This window comes from Typopeltis vanoorti, chromosome 7 (genome assembly GCF_054136105.1).
Source record: "Typopeltis vanoorti isolate ZY-2024b chromosome 7, IOZ_Tvanoo_1.0, whole genome shotgun sequence".
NCBI lineage: Eukaryota > Metazoa > Arthropoda > Arachnida > Uropygi > Thelyphonidae > Typopeltis > Typopeltis vanoorti.
Window position 1 is genome coordinate 61787304 of NC_143555.1, and position 24355 is coordinate 61811658.

At 35.7% G+C, this 24355-nt stretch overlaps 1 protein-coding gene across 1 annotated transcript in view; it reads right to left on the bottom strand.

The window, feature by feature from the left end:
* Window positions 1–5178: 5178 nt before the first annotated feature.
* The window catches only part of LOC150104721 (circadian locomoter output cycles protein kaput-like), a 237164-nt gene continuing 217987 nt past the window's right edge, over window positions 5179–24355 (bottom strand). The window contains exons 11-12 of the mRNA XM_090395307.1: window positions 16668–17548; window positions 5179–5871 (exon numbers count right to left, since the gene is read on the bottom strand). Of these exons, the coding sequence (XP_090251433.1) occupies window positions 5744–5871; window positions 16668–17548 (1009 nt within the window). The 3' untranslated portion in view covers window positions 5179–5743. The remainder of the gene's footprint in view (window positions 5872–16667; window positions 17549–24355) is intronic.

Below are 24355 nucleotides of genomic sequence, written 5' to 3' on the forward strand. Positions count from 1 at the left end.
ATATCCACTCCCCTTCATCCTTGGTAGTTCTAGTTTCCCTGGTTCTGCACATCCATTTTCACTTCATTCAGCAACACTTTTTCCAGTCTTCGCACACCAAGTCCATTCAAATGCAGGCCATCCATCTTGTATAAGTCCTTTCACCCATCAAACTCATTCCACACCACACCGTCTGCATAACCTGCGCATAATGTCATTTGCGATTATGGCCCTGCTTCTAAACTCCTCTCTGTCATACCGCGGCAACTGACTCACCATTCTAACTCTGTCACTCTTTTCTTTCGCTACATTTAACAATACTTTCAAGTCCTCTCTCATAAAAAATTTATCACCTTTCAATTCATTCGTACCCGCCACAATTATTAATTCTTTCACCCTCTGTTTTTGCACTCTAATACTCTCACTTACATCCTTAAATTTCGCACCCGGTAAGTACGATTTAGTTACACTCCCATCTATCACTCCTCTTAATGAGTCACCATACAACACTCTTTCCTTCGTTTCAGAAACTCGCCCACTCTTATGCTGGTTGTTTACGTTAGCCTAATTTTACATTATTCAACTAGGTTGGAGTGCATTTCTCCCAAATACTTTCCCACCGTCATTCTGTCACTGCTTATTTCCTTTAAGTCTCTCAAAGCAGTTAATCCAGATTTGCAGAATAACTTTATCTTCAGTCACATTTATCATCTCTGATTCCATTGTGGCACTCCTGTCCCTCCCCATTTCTAAGCTTTTGCATTAACCTCCAGGACATTGTCACATTCATAGTGTTCTATCTTCTTTTGTTTAGCTACTTTTTTGGACATAGCTTTCTATATTTTCCTTTGTATTCTCTGGCAAGTAAGTCAGCATCTACTTCAATGTAATTTTTCTTTTTCTAACCTTCTCACCCCCCCCCCCACTGCTACAACTTCATCACATGCTTCCCTGGCTGAATCAACCAATGTTCAAATCAAATTTGAAAACAAGAATGAAACCTTGGAGACTTCGATTTTGCCAGTGAGTCTCCAATTTAGTTATAATCCTCCTCCCCCCTTTCCATCTCAAATCCCATTTCAATTGTATACTCTTATCTGAAAGATGATATCACTATCAAACCTAACAAAACAACAATTACATTATTATTATACGGTATCTCCGTGGGATCTGGAAACTCATCACGGGAGACCCAAACTAAATATTTTGCACTCAAAACATATCATACCACTCCTTAAACTCATTCACTGTCAGAGAACTAATTCTGGCAATTTATTCAACTCATTCACACTCTTCATGCAAAAAATACACATCCTTATTAACCACATTCTTACACAACTTCCATGGATGGTCCCTAGTTCTCTATTTGTCATATATTGAAAAATTTTCCTTTGCATCAATTTTATAAAATTCCTTTAATATCTTAGGTTTCTATCATGTCTATCCTCATAGACAGCATTCCACAAGCCTGTCACACAGCTTAGTCACTCATCTCTGAATCCTCTCTATGATCTCTTGATCCTCAATGAAACCCAGGTGATCAAATATTCAGCCACATCTTGACCTATGCATAGGTCAAGATGTGGCTGAATCATGGCTTTATAAAGAGTGATAATAACTTCCCTATCTTCACTTGATAGCATGCTTTTCAACATCCAGGTAATTGGGCTATTTTACCAACTTGCAATTTGAACTTCAACTATTTATCCACCATTATCCCTAAGTATAGCCTCATCAGTTTCCTGCAATCCAGTCCCATCAATGCATGTAACCTTTTCAACCCAAAGTGCATTACCTTACATTTTGCAACATTAAATTGACAATCATTATCCTTTGCCCACAGTGCCAACTTATTTAAATCATTTTGCAGGATAACTACATCATTTATCAATTATTGCTCTCGCAGTTTTGCATCATCAGCATACAACTGAATATGCCTCCCGCCCAGTGGTGAGCTATAAAGGGGTTCGTAGGGGCTCGCATGAGCCCTTTGTTAAATTTTTCTCAAATTTGTGAGCCCCTTGTTCTTCTTTAATAATCTTGTAGAACTAGAAAATACCACCGTGGAATATATACTCGCTACTTTAAATTCATATGAATTTTCTGATAACTATATAAAAAACATTTCATTGCATTTTGTTCTGATGGAGCTAGTGTAATGTTAGGAAACAAATCAGGTGTTGCAATCAAACTTCTACAAAAATTTCCCAGCATTGTGATTTGACATTGCATTCATCGTTTACACTTAGCATTAGACTATTTAACAAAAAACATTAAAGAAATAAATCATTTTGAAATATTTATGGATAAATTACGTGCTTTTTATCATCAATCGCCAAAAAATCAACAGGAATTAAATACAATTGCAAAAGACCTTGGAATCGAAATTTTAAAGATTGGCCATGTGTTTGGACCATGGGCAGCTTGCAGTTTACGAACCGCTCTTGCTGTGTGGAGAAATTACCTAGCTTTATGCAAGCATTTTGCATCGAACGATAAATATAAGGGCTTTTTAAACAGACTTCTCAATTTGGAATTTTTAAAAGCTCTAGCATTAATGATTGATATCCTACAGGAATTATCATATCTGTCAGAAGCTCTACAAAGTCGCAATATAAGTATTATAAGGGCTAAATTAGGCTTCTTTTTTTTTATTTTCAACGATGCAAGCCCTTTGTTAAAATTTCTATAGCTCACCACTGTTCCCGATCCTCCCTTAAATCTTTCCCTATATCATTATACACATTAAAGAGTAGTGGCTCTAGTACAAAACCCTGAGGTACTCCAAGATTACACTCCACCATATACTCTCTGATGCCTTACTGTCAGCCACCCCCTATCCATGCTACTCATTTCATATCTATCTCTATTTACTCCAACTTTTGTAATAGTTTTCCATCAAATGCCTTTGCAAAGTCCAACAGTATCATGGTGTAACCATTTATTTCCTTTATCCACTTCTGCTGCCACCTTTATTGTAAAATGTGAATAAATTACTAAGACAGGACCTATCCTTTACAAAGCCATCCTGCCCACTATATTGGATTTACCTTTAACCAACTTTTCCCATATTTTAACAACCACTTCTGATATATTAATTGGTGTGTAGTTTGCTCTCTCCATCTTGATGTAATAGAACTATCTTACCTTCTTTCCATTCCTGGAACTTTGCCAGAGCTGAGACTCAGATTGAACAACTTCATCAGGAGTAATGCCAATTCTCTTAAACATTGATGTAGTACATGAGCTGACATGCCATCCAGTCATACTGCTGTATTCACATGGATATTTTTCAATATTCTGAATACCTACTGTTCATCTATCTCAATTTTGATATGCATCTTTAACCAACTTTTCCATTCCTAGAAATTGGGTAAGAGTGTGGTTGGCAAGGATAGGAGAACTAGATTTTTTGCTTGGAGAGTGGTGAATGAATGGAATAGGTTGCCTGAATTAGATGTGGTTTGTCTGTTATATTGTTGCATGGAGGTGCCCATGCAACAATAATAATAATGGATTGCCAGAGTCAGTTGTGAGTACTTTGTTAATGGATGTCAAGGAAAGGTACGATAGATATTATGCAGATAGTTTGGGACTCTCGTGATGAGTCTTCAGACTCCATGGAGGTGTCTGTGCAATAATAATCATAATTTCTGTCACATTAGAGGCTGAAGACTGAGCCTCCATTTGCCCAGTGTTAGTGCCTGAATGCACATCATTTTTTGTGATTTCTGATGATGGCAATGAATCATTGCCGAAATATAGAACAGCATTAAAGTTTTTATAATTAATATTTTAGTATACATTATTTCCAAAAAAATAATAATTATGGTTTCTATTAATGATAGTTACAGAGACCTTGTGCAACCACACCACAAGTACACAAAAGAATGGGATACAATGTCATTAAAGATCAACTTGTTACACGCATTTGGATTTCTTTCCTCTAACATGGATAATGTCAATGGCAAATGATTCCAACAGGATGTTTCTTGTTTGGACCAACAGCACCCAGGCAAAGGGAATATATCTAGTGGTTCTTAATCTAAGAAACTATCAATGCAGCAGGAACTCTTAAACGTCAAATGATATATGAGACTCGATGGCTTCTCAGAAAGGACCATGCAACAGCTTTTTAATTCTAGTAATCCTAGCTCAAATAACAAGGAAATAGCATGTCGAGTTGCAATTCCTTACATTTTTGGTATCTCAGAACCCATTTCCAGAACTATTAAGAAATATAATTTAGTGGCTACTTTTCTTCCTATCAAAAAAATTATTAACATGGTTTCCATCTTCAAAAGATAAAGGTCTCATCTAGCTCTTCCTGGTGTCTACCAAGCTGCTTCTGACTATCATCATTCTTACTTTGAAAAAACTGGATAATTAGTAGAAAGAGAATACAAGAACACCAATCTTACATTAACAACAGGAAATCTGGCATGCCACAGCCTGGAATAGATACAGACTACAATATGCTATGGTCTGAATCTATACCAGATATACAAAATGGTTCATAATTGGCTCCACCCTTGTATAGTGGAATTATCTTGGCTTTCTTTCACTCATTAGGAATTATTTTTTAAGTACAAAACGATTTGAACTAGCAGATTTAAAGGTCTGGATTAACACGTTCCATGTTTTCTGTTTCATGTTTTTGAGGGGGGGGGGATGGAAACTCGGAAATTTCCCACATTTCTTTTAGATCATCATCAAATTCCTGCTAACTCGAGGGGTGTACTACTACATGAAAAATTTACACCATTACTAACTTCCTACCTACAATTTTCCTCCAAATCGGTCTGTTACTTGTCAAGACTCCAACATTATCAGATCTTATATTTCTATCGTCTGAGGCACTTTGTACCGTATCAATCCACCTATATCTTGGTCTTCTTCTGGGTCGTTTTCCTGCCATCCTGGCAGAGAACACTTGTTTTGCTAATCTTTTCTTGCCCATTCTGTTTAACATGTTCCATGTTTTCTGTTTCGTGTTTTTGAGGGGGGGGGGGGGGAATGGAAACTCGTAAATTTCCCATTTATTTCTTTTAGTTGCATTTATAAAATAAAAGATTTCTGTGTGAAAGATATGAATTTAGTAAATAACATTAATTAAAAAGGTAATTGGTGTTCAGATGAATTTAGATAGCCATCATAGTTATGGACATTTGTATTACAAAGAAAATAAGTGCAAAATGATTCATAATTTCACGGCACCGGATATTTTATTAAATATAGAGTGGTCACCTTGATCATGAATATTACAACAACAAACAGATGTTATGTCATTTACATCAGGTATTGTAATTTAAAAGTACAATATGGACAAAACTGCAGTCTAACAGAGTACAGTCTAAAGTGATTAAAGTACATAAAATAATCAACAGACTTATTAAAGTTACAACAAAAACACCGGTGTAAAAAGCAATTGTGTGGTGCCAATAATTTTGCCAACAATAAAACTATATCATAGATAAATACAAAAAAAGTACAACAAAAACAGATTCAAAAAAAAAAAATTAATACTGGATAATTACTCTATCAAAGCATTAACAAGGAGCAGGAGTGACAGTTACACTGTGAACACAAAGGCACCTTAAAGGTTTTGGAGAAGCATCTGTTAATTCTAATATGAAAGTGGTGATAATTCATACAAGTAGCTTCTGCTACTAATGTCTGTACAGATCTGTACATTGGTGTACAAATATACATAACAAAGATTTTTGATATTTAAGACAAGAACTGACTACAAAAGAGTTAAACATCAGCAATCTGTTGTATAATGAGTGGCTGAAAGTTTTACATTCTGGTCACTTGGTTCCATTGAGCAAACAGCACTCGGGTCTGAAGAATCCAGAGGTGTATCATCACCGGTCTCTCCTGATTCCTGACCTGAAAGAGAATTTTATGATGACATCAGTGACTGCTTAATTTTCCATGTATGTAACTAATATGTAAAAATAAAACTGATGTTATCCAAAAAAAAGACGGTTACTCAGTGATAACATCATCATTAATAGTGGTTAAAACAAACTTACTTAATGATATTCGAGTGTTTTTCAGATTTATTGGATGAAAGCATTCTCTTTTAAATTTATTTCATTTAACTGCTATGATGAAGTGGCTTATTGAATTTGGCTTGCTAAGTCTGAAATGTTGAGTTCAGCACTCATTTAAAGAAAAAAATTTAAATAATCTTGAACCCTAAAAATCATCTAGGAACATGCAAGACAAATGATAATAAATGTATACCAAGCATTGCATGCAACAGGTTTGTGAAAGAGCTTAGGTCAAACAAATCTACCACAAGTTAAATAATGCCTGCAAAGTTTGAACAAAATCTCACCTAACTTATGTATGATGATGTTTAAGTTAGAATAGTGAGATTTTGTTCATAGTACAATATTTGACTTTGGGGGGTTGGTGATTAACTGGAGAACATAAGGTTGCACACCATGTACAATTTTGAAGACACACCCACATATATAAAAGGGATGAATCCCACCTTTGAACAGTTGTAAACCTATCACAGTGTAGTGGTTAGCATCCTGAGCAGGCTAAGGTCAGGATGCTAACCTGACCTTAGTCAGAAATTAGGATTAGTCAGAAACTCTGTTCTAGAGACCAAACATGAAACTTTGGCAGCTACTTCAGATCTCCAACCAGCACAGATTGAATCACACTTAATGAAATACTTCTACTGCCTAAAGACATTCACAAACATCAATGGTGAGATTCAAACCCACGAACAGATATGCTATTCACTTAGCCGACCAAACCAGCATCTGTAGTACATTTCTGCTAAATAACAGTACAAATCACAGCAATAATTCCATAGGCATAACAATGCATCATACCTATAAAGTATAATATGGAAACATGTAAATTTCCTCGGGGTGCTTAAGGGTCAAAGCTGTATAACTGGGAGGAGACCTCCACATAGCCTTTAAAGAAATGTGGAGAACTGACCACGGCTTCTGACCTAATGTCCAATCCTCACCTTCTCGTGGTGCACCCTGTTGGGTATCTACCTGGATACTGAATGATCCAGGTAGATGGCTCGTTCAGTATGGGCTGAACGAGGATGAACTGCCAATTTGGGATTTAGCCGACAAAATTGTATTCTTATTGGCTTAAACCTAAATACAAAATGATGATACAACATGACAAAATTTCATGCTGGCTGGGGCGTCGCCTGGTTAAACAAGGTCCCCCAACGTTGTTCTTAACAGGGAAATAGGGCGAACAGCAAAAAGTCAGCTACTGGAACAAATCTGAAAACACACCCCCAACTCAACATCACCAGAGTTAAAGATCAGTACTATCAACATAACAAGCCTGAATGGCACAGAAATGGAGCTAGCTGAGGAATTAGATAAGTACCAGATCGACATAATAGGGGTGACTAAAACAAAAAAGACAAAAACTGGTGAGATCTTTCTGAGCAATAAATACAAAATGTTATATTCAGGCAAGGACAATCAAGAAAAAGAAGTAGCCATAGTATTCAACACTAAATATGAGGCTAATCTTGAATGGCAGGCAGTCTCAAGTAGAGTAATGTGGGCAAATATCAGAATGGGTAACTGGACAATGAGACTTATTTGTGCCTACGCTTCTACTAAGGTAGAAGCGGAGGAATTTTTGAAGCTTCAGAGAAAGCAACCGACACAATGAAAAAGGAAAAGTTGATCCTTGTTGGGGATCTAAACAGCAGAGTAGGAAATGATTGTCAGACATACAAAAATATTTTGGGAAAATTTGGAGAAAAGAGCAAAGCTAATAATAATGGCAAAGACTGTTGGATTTCTGCTCAGGACATGGACTGGTTGTTATTACTAACACAATGTTCGAACATTAAAATGTGCACAAATTCACATGGAGAGAAGAGGCAAGGAATAAGAAAAGTCTCATTGACTATGTTATTGTCAATAGTGATTTTCTCTCTTTGGTGCAGGACACCAGAGTGTACAGAGGATTTGAAATGGGAAGTGATCACTATTTAGTCTTGAGCAGGATAAAATTGAATTTCATTTTCAAAAGCAGAACATTTAAGAAAGTTTTAAAGTGAAAAACTTGAACAGCTCTCAGATGTGAACTTTAGACCAAAATACACGAAGATTATCAAAGAAAAAATGAAAAAGTTTGAGAACAGGAACCAAACCTTGGAGATTCAGTGGCAAGCCTTGAAGAAAACCCTGATTGATTCAGCCAGAGAGGCATGTGGTGAGGTTGTCTGCAAGGATCGAAAAATCAGAACTCCATGGTGGAACAGAAAGTTAAACAGGCAGTGAAGGAAAAGAAGAAAGCATATCAAAGTTCCTGGCAAATAAGTCAGCTTGTGCTCTTAGAGAATACAGAGACAAATGTAAGAAAGCTGAACAAAAGTCATGGGAGGACTTTGGCAAGAACATAGAAAATAAATATCAAAAAGGTGGAAAAATATTCTGGAGGTTGTTGAAGAAGCTTAGTAATGGAGGAAAGAGTGCTGTAAAAGGAGTTAGAGATGATAACGGTGACATAAAAATGGGAGAAAAAAGTTATCCTTGAAGTATGGAGTAATTATTTCAAAAAATTGCTAAATGAAACAAGCAGTGATAGCACAGTGGCAAAAAAACACTCAACAGGCATACAGTCAGGAATACATATCCATACTTGAAGTAGAAAAAGCCATCAAAGGCTTGAAATGTGGAAAGGCAGCAGGAGTAGAAGATATTTGACCAGAAATGCTTAACTATAGTGGTATAAGAGTCTTACAGTGGCTGCACTGCACATAGTTCAGAAAGCCTGGCCAGAAGGACAAATTCCTGATGATTGGAGTAGAGCTCTCATAGTACCCATATATAAAAAGGGAAATAAACCTGAATGTGAGAATTACAGAGGTATTTCCTTACTAAGTGTTCCTGGCAAGATTTATGCAAGTATACTTGAGAAACGGTTGAGAAGAATTGTGGAAGAAAAGCTTCGTGAAGAACAAGCTGGATTCAGGCCAAATAGAAGCTGTCAGGATCAGATCTTCTCTTTACAACAAATAGTTGAGAAAGCATGGGAATATAACAAAGATCTGTATTTAAGTTTTGTCGATCTGGAAGAGCATATGACAAGGTGCCAATAGAGAAGCTATTCAATACGCTACAGTTATATGGTGTCAATGGGACATTATATCAAGCAATATTTAGTCTTTATTTGAGTTGTAAGTCAGCAGTTAGAATTGAAGGAAGTACAGGAAGATGGTTCAATGTTAAATCTGTCATGGGACAAGGATGTACATTATCTATATGGATCACATTATGAAGGAAAGTGGTATTAAATATGATATCAAAATTGGAGATGTTAATGTCAGCTCTTTGCTGTTTTATGCGGAAGATGTTATACTTCTAAATAAATCCACCAGAAATCTGCAAGATTATTATTATTTGACACCTCCAGGGAGTCCACGGACTTATTAAGGGAGGGCACCTGCTCTACAACTCCATCTCCACCATTCACCAATGACCACAATCAATGACATCGCCATCTACCACCGACCACCACTGGTATTTCCACAGCGACAATCACAAGCATCCATGGCCACGGCAGGATTCGAACTCGCAGCCTTTTGGCTGGAGAGCTGATACGCTAACCACTCGGCCATCCAGACCACAGACAGATTCCTTGATTAAATTGAATAACTGTTGTAATAGATATGGTATGAAGGTCAGCATTAAAAAGACAAAGACAATGAAAATAGGCAGAATCGTTGAAAATGTCAACTGCTTTGTGAAAGGAGAACCTGTGGAACATGTAAAACATTTCAGTTACTTAGGCATGATTTTTAATGAAGATGGTAAATTAAATATGGAAATAGACAACAGGATCAACAAAGCTGGTATGGTAGTTAGTTAATTGAATAAATTCATATGGAATAAGAGAAATTAATCGGAACGCTAAATTAGCTGTAGACAAGGCAGTGTTCAAACCAGTTTTAACTTGTGGATCTGAGTGCTGGGTCAGAAGTAAAACACTTGACCAAAGACTACAAACCGCAGATATGAGAGTCCTGAGAAAGATTAGAGGTGTGAACAGATGGCATCAATGGCAATATCATATTAAAAATGAGGATATTAGGAAAGAACTTGAGATTGTCAGCATCCAGGAATGTGTTAGCAGAAATAATCTCAGGTGGCATGGTCACTTAAACAGAATGGACGAGGAGAGATTAGCAAAACAAGTGTTCTCTGCCAGGTTGGCAGGAAAACGACCCAGAGAAGACCAAGATATAGGTGGATTGATATGGTACAAAATGCCTTAGACGATAGAAATATAAGCTCTGATGATGTTGGAGTCTTGACAAGTAACAGACTGATTTGGAGGAAAATTGTAGATAGGAAGTTAGTAATGATGTAAATTTTTCATGTTGTACTATCATATCCAGTATACCCCTTGAGGGTACATGGCAGGAATTTGATGATGTAAATTTCCTCTCTTTCAACGCAATGTGAGTGCTTTAACAATGATTATGTTCAGCAGTGATTCATATCTGGTTTGGTTATCCCAAAATTGCCATTGTGTGCGAGTGTCAACCAACAGGCTGTAGTTTGAATCACTGTGGATGTTTGCAATTGTCTAGTTAGTATGAATTTTTAGCTTCTCATGTTAAAACCACCATTCTGCTTACCAGGAGGCCTGAAGAAATTCCATGTTTGCCACCTGCTCACCTCACCCATGGCAATATGTAAATATAATGAAGACCTCCTAGGAAGTTTTCATTATAACATGGTGCTGATCAAATTAATAAGTAATTACCATCCTGATAAGTTTTATTCATAGTAGATTCTTGAGACATGTTTGTAAGTTGGTTAACATTAATAATTGACTAGAAACAATAGAATGGTAATGTCATCTTTCCACGTTAGTGAAACATAGTTATTTGCAAGAATACAATATTGTTAATATTTCAGGTAATATTATAGAAACCTGTATCAAAAATAGAGTACAGGAAGAAGTTAAAAAAGTTGGATGATGTAAATATTTCAGTAGTAATGATAAGTGTTTGCCACTAACATTCACTTCAAGAATGATTATTGATTGGAGAAATTGTAACAATGAACATAAGATTTACTATATAAAAACATACAAGGAGGAGGCTGAAAAGTTCTGATAAACACCTAGAACAAAAACGATATTAAAGCAACTGAAATAACCACAAAAAAGTATATACTTTAAAACCCTTTAACTCACATGTTTCATCAACTGGTAATAATTTGTTCTTTTTCTTTTAGGATATATAAGATGCCATGTCAGAGGTTTTCAAAAAATTCAAAGACACAGAGGTGTGGGCCGTCAACTATTTTTTGTACTACAAGTAAAGTCTGCAACTGAGATTCAACAAACTCTGTCTGAGACTTAGAGGACTATGCCCCTGCATATCCAACAGATGCCAGATGGGTGGCCAAGTTTAAAACTGAGTATCCTGAGACAACAGATGCCCCCCCCCCCCCCCCAAGGTCAGGAAGACCTTTCACGGTGATCACACCTGAAAACATCGATGCAGTGCATGCCATGATCCTTGATGATAGACGAATACCAGCCAAAAACATTACAAAGCCTAAGGATATCCAGGGAACGAGTTAGGATCATTATCTACCAACAGCTGGATATGCAGAAGCTCTCAATGAAGTGGGTTCCCCAAATATTTGAATGCCGACCACAAGAGAGAACGCCTGCTGTCATCTCAAAGGAATTGGGGTCATTTCGAGAAATCAGGTACAAATTTTTTAGTTCGTATTGTGACTGTTGATGAAACATAGCTTCATCAGCATGGCCCAGAGACCAAACAACAGTCAATGGAGTAGAGACACAAAGGTTCTCCATGGCCAAAGAAGTTCAAAACCCAAAAGTCAGCAGGGAAAGTTCTTGCCATTGTCTTTTGGGATATGGATGGTGTTATCCTTACCGAGTATCTCGAAAAAAGATGATGAAACTGTTATAACAGCAGTTTATTCAACTGCTCTGAAGGAATTCAAGGAGGTACTGAAGAAAAATGCCATGGGGAAACTGAGCAGAGGAAGGTGCTTTTGCAGAACAATGCACCTGCTCACACTGCTCATGAAACCTAAAGGAAATACACAAGTTGGGCTTTCAATGTCTGCCTCATCCACCCCATCTGACTATTTCCTATCCCTAAATTTAAAGAAATACTTGAAAGGAACAAAATTTACCACAGATGATAGTCATATCTGCAGCTGAGGATTATTCTGTGCAACAAGGAAAGACTTTTTCCTCCTGCCATAACATCTTTCTCCAACAGCTATCCTGTCCTTGTAATTTAAAGACTTTCTTTCTGTATAAAGGACTTTACATAAATATCTACTATACAGTTCTAGAAATACCCTTAATTTTTCATGCATGCACCATGACTCATCATACTTTAAGTTTTCATTTCAGTCATGAAGCGAGAAAAATGAGCCACCACTGTTATCATTATGGCGTTTTACTTGAAAACAGTAAATCATGCACACCTCAAGCAAAACAAGTAAGTTCTCCATATCTTGAAAACTTTTAAAGTAAATTAGTTATCATGTTTAATAAATAAATATTATAATTAAATCAATCATTTGTTTAGTTCAATATTAACCCTACATGTATATATGCAAAATATATGTAATAGAAATCTATTCTTTAAAAAAATTAATTGTGCTCTTCTCACAATATTGTGTAATTTCATTAACAAAAAAAAAGGTTATTATAAATATGCTGTTCAAAAAATTAGGGGATATTTTGGTTTTCTTGTAAATTATAAAAATAATTTACAAATGCAACGCATTTATTTTAAAATATTCTTAATATACAACAGTGTAGAACATGAGTTGCATACAAAATCATGTTAAAAGTCGTCGAAATGTGTCTTAGCAGTATTAGCATGTGGGGATATAAAAGCATGGCTTGTTGTGATCACTTCAATTATAAACTTGTCACCTACCACCCATTATTTTGTTAAAAATGGCAGAGCAACATGATATCCCAGAATCCATGGCTTGGACAAACACAGCAAGTTGTCGCTCAACTTGTCGTATATCTCAAAGCGTAATTTTGCGACTTTGGAATCGCTTTCTGGAGACGGGAAATGTTCGAAATCATCTTCATTCGTAGGTTTATATGCTCAAAGACCCAATGGTTTGCATTCCACTTACTGCAAATCACAAAAGAGCCTGAAGAATTTGGGCACGGGAACACCAGAATTGGACAAATGATGATTGGGCTCATGCATTTTTAGTGACAAGTCCAGGTTTCTGCAACCAGATAACTGACATATCTTGATATGGTGTGAAAGTTGAACAATAAATAATTCACAGTTTGTTCATGAAAGACCCCAACATCAAGGTAAGTTTGATGGTATGGACTGGAATAAGTATAGGTGGCCATACTGATCTTTATTTCATCAGACACAGTTCCTTAACAGCCCAAAGGTATCGCAATGAGATTTTGGAACCTATAGTTCATCCATATGCTGCTGCAATTCGCCATGAATTCATTTTTATGGATGACAATGCTCGTCCACACCGTGCAAATTTGATACGAGTGGTTTGAGGAAGAAGGTATTGAACGAACGGACTGGCCTGCCTGTTCACTGGATTGTAATCTAATCGAACATGCCACCATGATAGCTTCAAGAGCTCGAAATTGCTCTCACAGGAGAGTGGGGAAATATCCCGCAAGACTGCTTGATCATCTTATCTGGTCCATGCAATCAAGATGCTACTGTTTTGGCTGTTAATGGAGACCATACAACCTATTAAAAATTAACAAAAGCGTTTTGGGCTATTCTTGTTAAAATGTATAATTTGTTAAATTTGCAATAAATATTGATTATTTAAACAATATCTCATCAATCACATCCTATCCATAAGTAAGAAATATTTATTCATGTATAAAGTATCCAATAGTTATAATTATTTGCAGAAGTTTATAATTATCCTACAGAAATTAAAATTAGCAAGCAATTAAGAATAGCCTAAAACGCTTTTGTTAATTTTTAATAGGGTGTATGGTCTCCATTAACAGCCAAAACAGTAGTACATCTTGATTGCATGGACCGGATAAGATGATCAAACAGTCCTGTGGGATATTTCCCCACTCTTCTGTGAGAGCAATTTCGAGCTCTTGAAGCGATCATGGTGGCATGTTCGATTTAATTACAGTGTTACATTCATACATCTTATTCTTTAGGTGTGCAATTTAATATAGCATTGTCCTAAATTTATTTTCACAGCTCAATGTAATTAAATACTTCAACATGATGCAGAGGCTTTCAATACTATTTTTTAAAATATGCAATTAGCTTACAAAGACAAATAGAAAAAATTTATCAAGTGACTGAGTATATCGTGAAAAGTGAGTCTTTTTTGTTTTTGTGAATTTCATTATTTATCTTGCTTATTAAATGGTTGTTTGTGGATAATTTATAAGATTTTACCCTTCATTATGAACATTGAGAGAATACATAAACTGAGTTATGATGAGCTGTATTGTGGCATACATTTTAAACCCCCATTAAAGGAAAGGATATTTCTGTATAATGAGAATTAAAGAATATATCACTTTGTTTTGTCATCATAACATTTATTTTTATTAAAAACATCGCCTTTAACAATATTTATATAAAGTAGACCAATACCTTGGGCGAGTGAAGTTTTATTGTGGCTAATATTAAGTTGTATTCCTGGAGCCCTGGGTATAAGCATTAATTAAAGATTGTAAATCAGTTTGAATCACAGTACCACGAATGGTATGAAGAATTGAAAAAAAAAAAAAAATCCTTTTACAGATATGTTAAAAGGAGAGTAACAATAACAAAAGAATTAGGAACTGCCAGATCCTCTGAAATAATTTTGAATGACCCAGCTGCAGTTGAAGAACTTATTAAACATTTTGTAAATGTACGAGGTGTTTTCAAACATAAAGACCAAATTTAAATAGCACGCCAACTGGCACAGAGAGCGTACTGCTGCTACTGAGCACACCTAACAGCAGGTTTTGAGAACAAACTGCCATTTGCCCCATTCTGCTATGAGCATTAGTTGTTGAGTTACATCTGCTGAAGTGAGCACTTGTACAAGCTGTTCGTTGGATTAGTGACAAAGTGACAATGAAAGCTTGTTAAAAATTTTACAGAGATATTTCAGATGAATTAACTCGGATATGCATCAGAGTTAATTCATCCACTTTTAATCATCTTCAATGAACTGTTGGAACTTGGACAAATACTTTCTGGGTGGAAGTTTGCAAAGGTATTTTTTTTCTGGGCATTCATCAAGATGGTTCAACGTATAAAGTCTAGAATAATAGAACAATGAATCTCAGTAGCACATATTAGAATTCGAAAATGTAATGAAAGAATTAATTAGGAATCACCTCCAGAATATTCCTGGATGGGGATCACTTACTGAGCTGGGCACAACATTGCTTCAGTCAGGGAAGATCAGTTATAATAATTCTACTTACTTTTAGTAAAGCTGTTGCTGTTATATGGTATATTAGCAACTATGGCTATAATGCATCAAGTCAATATTAAGGGGAGAAAAAACAGATAATTAAATTTTGAACATTTTAAGTTATATCAGATTACAAAGAAATATCCATAAACTGATAAATTTGAAACAAGATTTTAGTTTAATGCATAAATTTAAAAACACCAGATGTATACGACGAGTCTGATAAAATCTGCTTGCATTTATACTCTGGCAAGTCATTAGAGAAGTAAGGGTCTCATAAAATATGATGTAAGGCTAAAACTGATGAATTATACTCACACATGGGCATATCATCCTTCTTATTGAAGGGTGCGATGGCATGAGTGAGTGTAGCATATGCAGAAAGAACAACTAGAGCTACGAGTTGCTCTAGTTTGTACTACATACTTGAACTACGTGCTGTAGCTTACGCTAGTAGTTGCTGATACATTTATAGTTACTATATTTGGCATGAAACTCTTTGATTCCGATCTTTGAGTTTCTTATTTGGTTTTAAAACAATGTGGGATTTAATATCCCCCTTAACTTAAATAATGTTTACATCGCCGAATTGGCTCTTTATTTTAAATAAAAGAACAACTTTTTTTCTACTGCCACAAACTGGACTGCCAAGTGTTTAATTTCAGGCTATATATATTAGGAAAGAGCTGGTTAAGAAAAGGCCCAGGATATGGAGACAGAGAATGATAATCACCTGGCATTACAGTTGATAGATGAATAACTTGTGTGTTCATTACTAAAAGTCAATGCCTTAGCATTTCTTCCATCCTGATCTGTGAATGTAGAGAAAACAAGCTACTCAGAAATGCTACTGACCACTAAAGTTTCAGAAAACTGATTCACTGTGTGGGTAATTAATAATGTAGAAAATCAATTTCAGTAGATAATTGCAGGTCAGAATAGTAAATTCTAATAGCAAAGACAGAAACAAGAAAAATTTGAGCCAAAGTAAATCATAAAGAGAAAATCAAGATATAGTAATATCTAACATGGAATGTGAGATCTGACAAATGTACATATACTACTTTTTTTTTTAGTGGAAGAATTATGCTGCACGTAATATGGACAGTTGAGGTTTGGATTTTTGTTGCCATTGTTGTTATAATTCAGTACTGCTTTTCATTAATTAACCAATTTTAAAAGTATGCTATTTAAACATAAACAAATATTACTTACTTGTATTACTAGTTGGAGATAATGAAAATCCATTGTCATTTTTCCATAGTGGCACTTGTGCAGAGACACAACTCTTTGTAGTTCCTGAGTAAACTGAAGTATTTTTTGAGAGGCTCTGTCTAGAAGAATCACTCTCTGGTCCAGATCGAGACACAGCCCATGATATTCCAGAATGTTCCATGGTATTCAGTTTTGAAGAAGCTGAATCACCAACAGTAATCACATTCTGTTTAGGTGTAAAACAAGACCCTGATATTTCAAGTTGAACGTTACTATCTTGGTCATCATGCACCGGGGGACCAACTGAAGTACAGGTACCTGATAATGAAGACAGATTCTCAGATGATATGTTTCTTTCTAAATCTTGCCCACTATTTATACCTAATGGACTGAAAACACTATCTGATTGAGGGCTGTTAGTACCAAAACTGCTTTCTGTTAGAGGAGAATGGCTGGTATAAGCAAGATTACTGCTGCTACTTTCACTACACGGTGATGTTCTGTCTTTGAGAGAACAAGACTGGATAGAATTATCAAATTGATGACATGTTGACAGCTGTGCTGACAAAGCATTATCGTTAACATAACGTTTCATGTTTCTCTCCATTTCTTGTGATACATAATCGATATCTTCTGGTTCCACTTTAATAACAATAGATGCTTTTACTATATTTTCTGACTGCAACAATTTCTTTGTATTATCACTGGTATTTTCTCTTGCAACATTTGAATCATTTGGAGCATTAGATGCTTGTTTTAAAGCTCTATTCTGAGCAGTGACTGTTCGCATAGATTCATAAAGGGCTTTAAGTGAACTTGTTTTAATGTGCGGTGTAAATTGTTCGACAAATTTTTTTATTTCTTGTTTTCCCTCTTCTTCACTAAAACAAAAGTTGATAACAAAAGATATTAAACAACATAAGCAAGTATATAAAATATTAACATAATACATGTAAATTAGTTGAACAATAAAACTTGTTTTGCAAAATGTTTTACTATTCAACTGATGAGAAAGATATAATGATGCAAGTATGACAAAAATGGGAACTAATAATAATATATATCATACACTACATTGGCAAAAGTATTTGGACATCTTATGTGGCATGCAAATATTCAGGAAGTGTCTGTGTAAGTCTGTTAATAAAAGGTGGCATGTGTGCTGCACAACATCTGCAATATTTACTTGACTCGATATCAAGAAACCAAGTTTAGCTAAACTGATAGACTTCCAATGTAGAATGGTAGTTGGGTGTCACATAATGATCTTTCTGTCCATAACATTGCTACCTGTCTCAGTATACCAAAATCCATCACTGCTTATAACCATTCATAGATGGAAAGTTGATGATGCTAGCATAGCAGAAAAATGGGAGGTCACTGACCAAGATCAATAAGCTCTATCTCAGAATGTTCGAGCAACCCACATGTCATCAGCAGCGGATGTCACAGTCAACCAAGAAAATGGGGCAGAGACATCTCTCAGCACTAGAACTGTCCACAGGGAGTTGCATGCCTTAGGCTCCCATGGCAGAGCTGTTGCAAAGAAGCCACACTTCATGCCAAATAACATTTGGACTGGTGTCTTTCACACTGTTCCAGAACTGTAGATGATTGGAAAAGGATTCTGAGAGTGATGCACGATGTGTGCTGCCATATGCTTCCAAATGTTTCACCCTGATGTTCATGTTTGTATCTGGAGATTAGCCAGGGAATGGTTTTGGTAGGACTGCATCATTTGAACTGTCAAGTTTGGTGGTTCATGCTTCTGACACTATGGAAGTACTTTGCCAGTGACCCTTACATGTTTCATCATAACAATGCTCTATGTCATACTGCACTGTGTGTGTGTGTGTGTGTGTGTGTGTGTGTGTGTGTGTGTGTGTGTGTGTGTGTGTGTGTGTGTGTGTGTGTGTCTAAGACTGGTTACACAAAACAACATCGATGTGTTGGATTGGCTGGCTAAGAGTCCAGACCTCAACCCTATCAAATATCTTTGAGACAAATTAGAACACCAAATTTACTCCTGACTACAGCGGCCGTCATCAACAATAGGGATAACTTTGAATGAAGAATGGAAGAATATTTCTGTTACAACATATCAGAAATTGGTTGAAAGCATTCCCCCAAAGGGTAGTCGCTGTCATTCAGGTGATACTACTCAATGCTAGAAATGTAATTAGAATCATTCTTTTGACCAACTAGGTGTCCAAATATTTTTGTCAACATAGTGTATAAAACAAATTACACAATAACCACAGTAATTAACAGTAATATAGATATTTCATACTGAAAATAGCAATACATCAGTGTTAAAAATAAGCAAATCAACGAACAAGAATGCAACCATTTTTAATTGGTTGCTACGAGCTAGAAATGAATATATTAATAATATTACAACTATTTACATAAAATATGTTTATGTTTACATAAAACAAGAATCTCCCAAGTTTTTTTTTTTTGGGGGGGGGGGGGGGGAGAGAATTGTTCCAATTCAGGTTAGGCCGATGTATGTCATCTGCCCAAAGTATGTCAAATTATATTCACAAGGAATCTAGTAAACACCAGCTAACGATAGAGGTGACAGTAATGAGAAATTTTGTTGATTTGAAAATATGTGGGAATAAGGTTATACTTCTTCAAAATTCTACCAATAGGGTTCAGAGATACCAGAAATATAAGGGATTGGAACCCTGCAGACTGCTGAAGAATCCTTAGGTGTTAGAACATAGGAGTCAGTTATCTGCTGGATTTGATAAGGGTTGTAACTATTTAATTCCATTAAAAATTTCATAGTGAGAAGTACTTGTTCTAATCTTGGAGAGAAGAGCATATATATGCTCAATTAATTTATGACTTGATAACACCAATTTTTTTAAAGGTATGATGAGGAGACTTTTGATGATTGTATGTATCAGTAAAAGTAAGTTTTTGATAAACATTGGTTGACAAAGCACTGGAGGCTGTGCAAGTAAGAAGGATGTCCAAGAATGGTAAATTACAAGCATTTTCTTTTTCCATGATGAATCAAATGTGTGGATGAAGGCTACTGATCTGTTGTAGGAAAATGGTAAGTTCATTTTCAGAATGAGACTAAACAGGAAACACATCATAGACATAACAAAACCAAAGAGGGTGGGTTGGGGATGAAAACAAGGTATCTTCCAGATGGTTCAAAAAATAGTTTGCAAAAGGTGGAGACAGAAGGCAGTGCCTTCAATCTGTCTATAGATATTGTTTTTCCAGCTGAAATACCTAGATTGCGTAACAAATTCAAAAAATCATCACAACATGAGGAGGGAAATCATCATATAGTAAACTAATAGTGTCAAAGATAAAATGTTGATAAAAAGGGAAAAAATGTCAAAGCTAACCTAACAAATCTCTCTTGTATTTGAATATTCTTAATTTTTTCCTTAGAACATAGGAATCAGTTATCTGCTGGATTTGATGACAGTTGTATCCATTTAATTCCATTAAAAATTTGATAGTGAGAAGTACTTGTTGTAATCTAGAGGGAGAAGAGCATACATTATGAGCTCTACTAATTGAAAGGAGGATGTGTGAAATACTTGATGAATAATCTGGATTGTCCAATATGGACAGTTAATAATGAAAGATATTTAGCAATTCTATAAATGGGAGAGTCGATACAATTCACAATGAGTCTTGCTGGACAACTTTCTTTATGAATTTTTGGGAAAAAAACCATATAAACGAGTCCTTCCAAAATAGGTGCGTAACTTATCCAAAGTATTTTGAACCCAGCTAACTTCATCAAGAAACTTATTTAATTGTTCAATTTGTGTTTTTATAGGGTTAACTAATTTCTTGATTAGGTGGAGGTATCGTGTAATAGGCAGTGTCAGCCTTATCCATTACCATCACAGCTTTATCTGCTTTCAAAACAGATATATAGTTCTTTTGTCTTAATGAAAACAGCAAACAGATTTCATTAACTAGATAAATTACATGGAGGTAATTTGCTTTTAAAGGATAAAGCAGCAGCTTGAAAGCCCCGATGGATTGAGTTTGATGTTTTGAAAAAAATCAAGATGCAGAATGGATTTAGGTACCAAAGGAAAATCGTGGCCTTTAGCCAACACGCTAGTCACAGCATCAGAGAATGGGCATTCAAAAATATCCATAACCCCAGCATGCTAAAAACAACCCCAAAGAATTCCATCGAATCATATCTCCTCTTCACACACTGCTACATCTTAACTGGATGGAGAAAGTCAGTGTGTGAGGAGGAGATATTAGAGCTCTTGCACAAACTGAGCAATAGGGACTGATGGAATATCAGCATGGATGCTAAAAGAGTGTTTAGCTGAACTGGCTATTCCTTTAACCAGGCTATATAATTTGAGTCTCAGAAAGGAAGATTCTGCAGGAATGGAAAGAATGTTGTATGGTAATTCCATTGCAGAAGGGTAGTGCAAAGACCGATGTATCCAACTATCGACCAATTAGTATCGCAGGAGTGGTGGTTAAGAATTTGGAAAAATTGGTTAAGGTTTGCATTCAGAAATGGGTTATCAGTGAATCTCGAATTTGTAATGAGCAACATGGATTAATAAAGTCATGTTTTAATAACTTTCTCAAATTCTATAATAATGTTACTTTTGGATTTTGCTAAGAATTTTGACAGAATACAGCATGTACGACTGTTGCATAAATTGGAGAATATGGTAATGGTTATAAAACATTAGTGTGAATAAGAAGATAGCTGACTGACAGATATCAAAAAGTGGTATATGGGGGGGGGATGTGAGTCTGCAAGATTTAAGGTAACCAGTGGTGTACCACAATGATTGGTCTTTCGTCAACTGTTATTCAATCTGTATATTAATGATATTGGGAAGGATTTGACAAGCAACATAAAGCTATTTGATGTTGATGCAAAAATAGGTAAGGCAATCAGGATGTAGCTCATATGCAATACTTGCAGAATGATTTGAATAGACTGGAATTATGGGCATGGGAAAATGGATGTCAGTTCAATATCAGTAAATGTAAACTCATGCACTCTAGCATAATTAGATATCCAATATTGTATTACATATCCAAAGGTGGAATTATGCTAGGAGAAACTGATCCCACCAGGGATCTTGGAGTGTTAGTAGATAGGAAGTTGAAGTTCAAGGGCCATGTAGTAAAGACCAAATACAACTCAAAAGATAATTGCAATGCTGAAATTAACTTTGTTTCAACATATAATTATCTTTATAAGCCCTCATTTAGACTGTGCACAGGTCTGGTCTCCTGATTTCCATTCTGATTTAGTGGAGAAAGTGCAAAGGAGAGTGTTAAAAATGATATTAGGATTGTGCAATACTAATTAAGAAGACATGACAAACTTCTGAGAATTTGTAGACTGCAGACACTAGCAAACAGGAGAAACGGTGGTGATATGATTTCAGACGATGAAATTTTTCATTTAATGGAAGATGTGGAAAGGATGAGAGGGCATCCATGGAAGCTAAGAATGAATGCCACCAAGAAGGGGCAATACAGATTTTTCTCTAATAGAATTGATGCACGATGGGAATGGATTTCCACGGGATATTGTGTGTGCAAGCAGTGTGAATGAATTCAAGAACAAGCATAGCATGATAGCTGGTGCATGTAGTATGTGGCCTCCCTGGAGGTCTCTCTCTCTTAATGATACCAATTTGTGACTAATAAGTACTCATGGAACAAAAGGAGTGTGTATGATGAACAAGTTTTAACACTGCCAGATTTTTGACATGGATAACAGTGAGATTGTACACGGATGCAGCAACATGTGCTTATCCCCAAGAAACTAGACGTAAAATAAATAAATTAAAAAAAACTGAAATCCTCCATTCTGTTGATAGAGAATTAGCAATAGATCTATAAATGGTACACTTTTTTCTCTATTTCTAAAATGATCTGTATCTCCTTGGGTGGACAACCTTAATCTTTGCAACAAACACATGAAACTCTCAGATATAACCAGCCAAAATAGTATCAACATAAACTGTACCAGCCATTCATTCATTCATCACCTAATTAACTAATAGCCATACAATGAAAAGAATCTGTGCTTGTGTGGAGGAGGTTCTGCTTTGACATTGATATATGAAATTATACATTAATCTTCCCCTTTTATTTCTTAAATGCAGGCAGAACTCATAACCCTAAATTTAACCAGCTTTCTTGGGGGGGGGGGGGCACGTGCCTGTGCAGAAGATTGACTTAGGAACTGACTGAAAAAAAAAAAAAAAAAAGTCCAGAAAGAGTTGCTCTGGTGCAATCCATAACTAGAACTATATTGATAAATCTTTTTTCTGACAGTCTAGGGTTATGGAACCAAAATGCCACAAGGTTATACATGCATCTCAGTAATGAGAAGTATGTCATGGATTAACTCCATCTTCTTTTACTCGTATTAGGCTTAATGGCTTGTCAGAGAAATTTCTGTCATTTTATGGGAGGAAAAACCATGCCGCCTCCATATGAGATTTGAATCCATCTTTCCAACCAAAGGGAATCATTGATACCAACTAATTCACAGATGCAGAAATGATGTTACTGTTGGAAATAAGCTTTTAAACTAAAATCAAACTAAACGAAAGTTAACAACAGCAAATCACAAAAAGAAGAAATATTAGATTATTTCATAAAATCTGTTATAAGCACCTGTTAGATTTATTTTGGACAGAATTTTATTAAAATCTGGTACTTAGAATTTACAATTAATGTGTTGAGTCAAAATTTGTTTTCATATCAAGCTGACCATTTATTGGTATCTGATCCGATCCTGTGGCTTCCTCTCTTTGAGATGGTTGCAACTAGGGAGATAATGACGCCAGGTGGTTTCCCCGTTGCCTTCCTTGCCTTATTTCTATGACTAGTTTGTGTATTCATGGGTCCGGTTGGCAGGATGAAAACCCATAGATAAACTGGCGGAAAAAAACCTGCTGTCCACGCCCAAGACCGGCTAACTTAGCTATGGCTGAAAAAGATCCTTAAGCTCCTCATGTCATCGACGAGAATCGAACCTAGGACACTCCTTCCCCAGGTATATGGTTGCAAAGTGCAAAGCCACTAGGCTAATCGCGCAGACTTTATTGGTATGTAAAGAGTGAAATGTGCTGAAGTTATATACTGCAAATTATTTCTCTGACCAGATGAAACAGTCTGTTCATTTCTACTGGCCAAATGGTATTTTGAATTGGCCTTTAGGATTAAAATTTAAGTCGTTTTAATGTGGTTTTAAATCAGACCACTCATAGCAGTAAAATTACATCTATAGCCAAAAAGGTCAGTAACTCTCAGACAAACTACAGGAAAGGAGTAACTGCTGATATTTACCAATATACTTTTTTTTTTTTTTGTTTCCATATTTTATTTTATTTTGGTTTCATGTATATGTATTTTTTACACAATATGTATTATTTATTTAAACACTCTCCTCTTTGCTGACGACCAAATAATAATTACAAATTCTGAAGATAAACTACAGAAAGCTATTTTAGATCTAAATGAGATATCCAAAGATTATGGTATGATAATATCAACAGAAAAATCAAAAACTATGGCCTTTAAAGGATAAGATCCAGCAAGAACTAAAATAGTAATAGATAACAAGATCTTAGAACAGGTGAATTCATTTAACTACCTAGGATGTATGATCACATATGAAAATGAAAAAGATATAA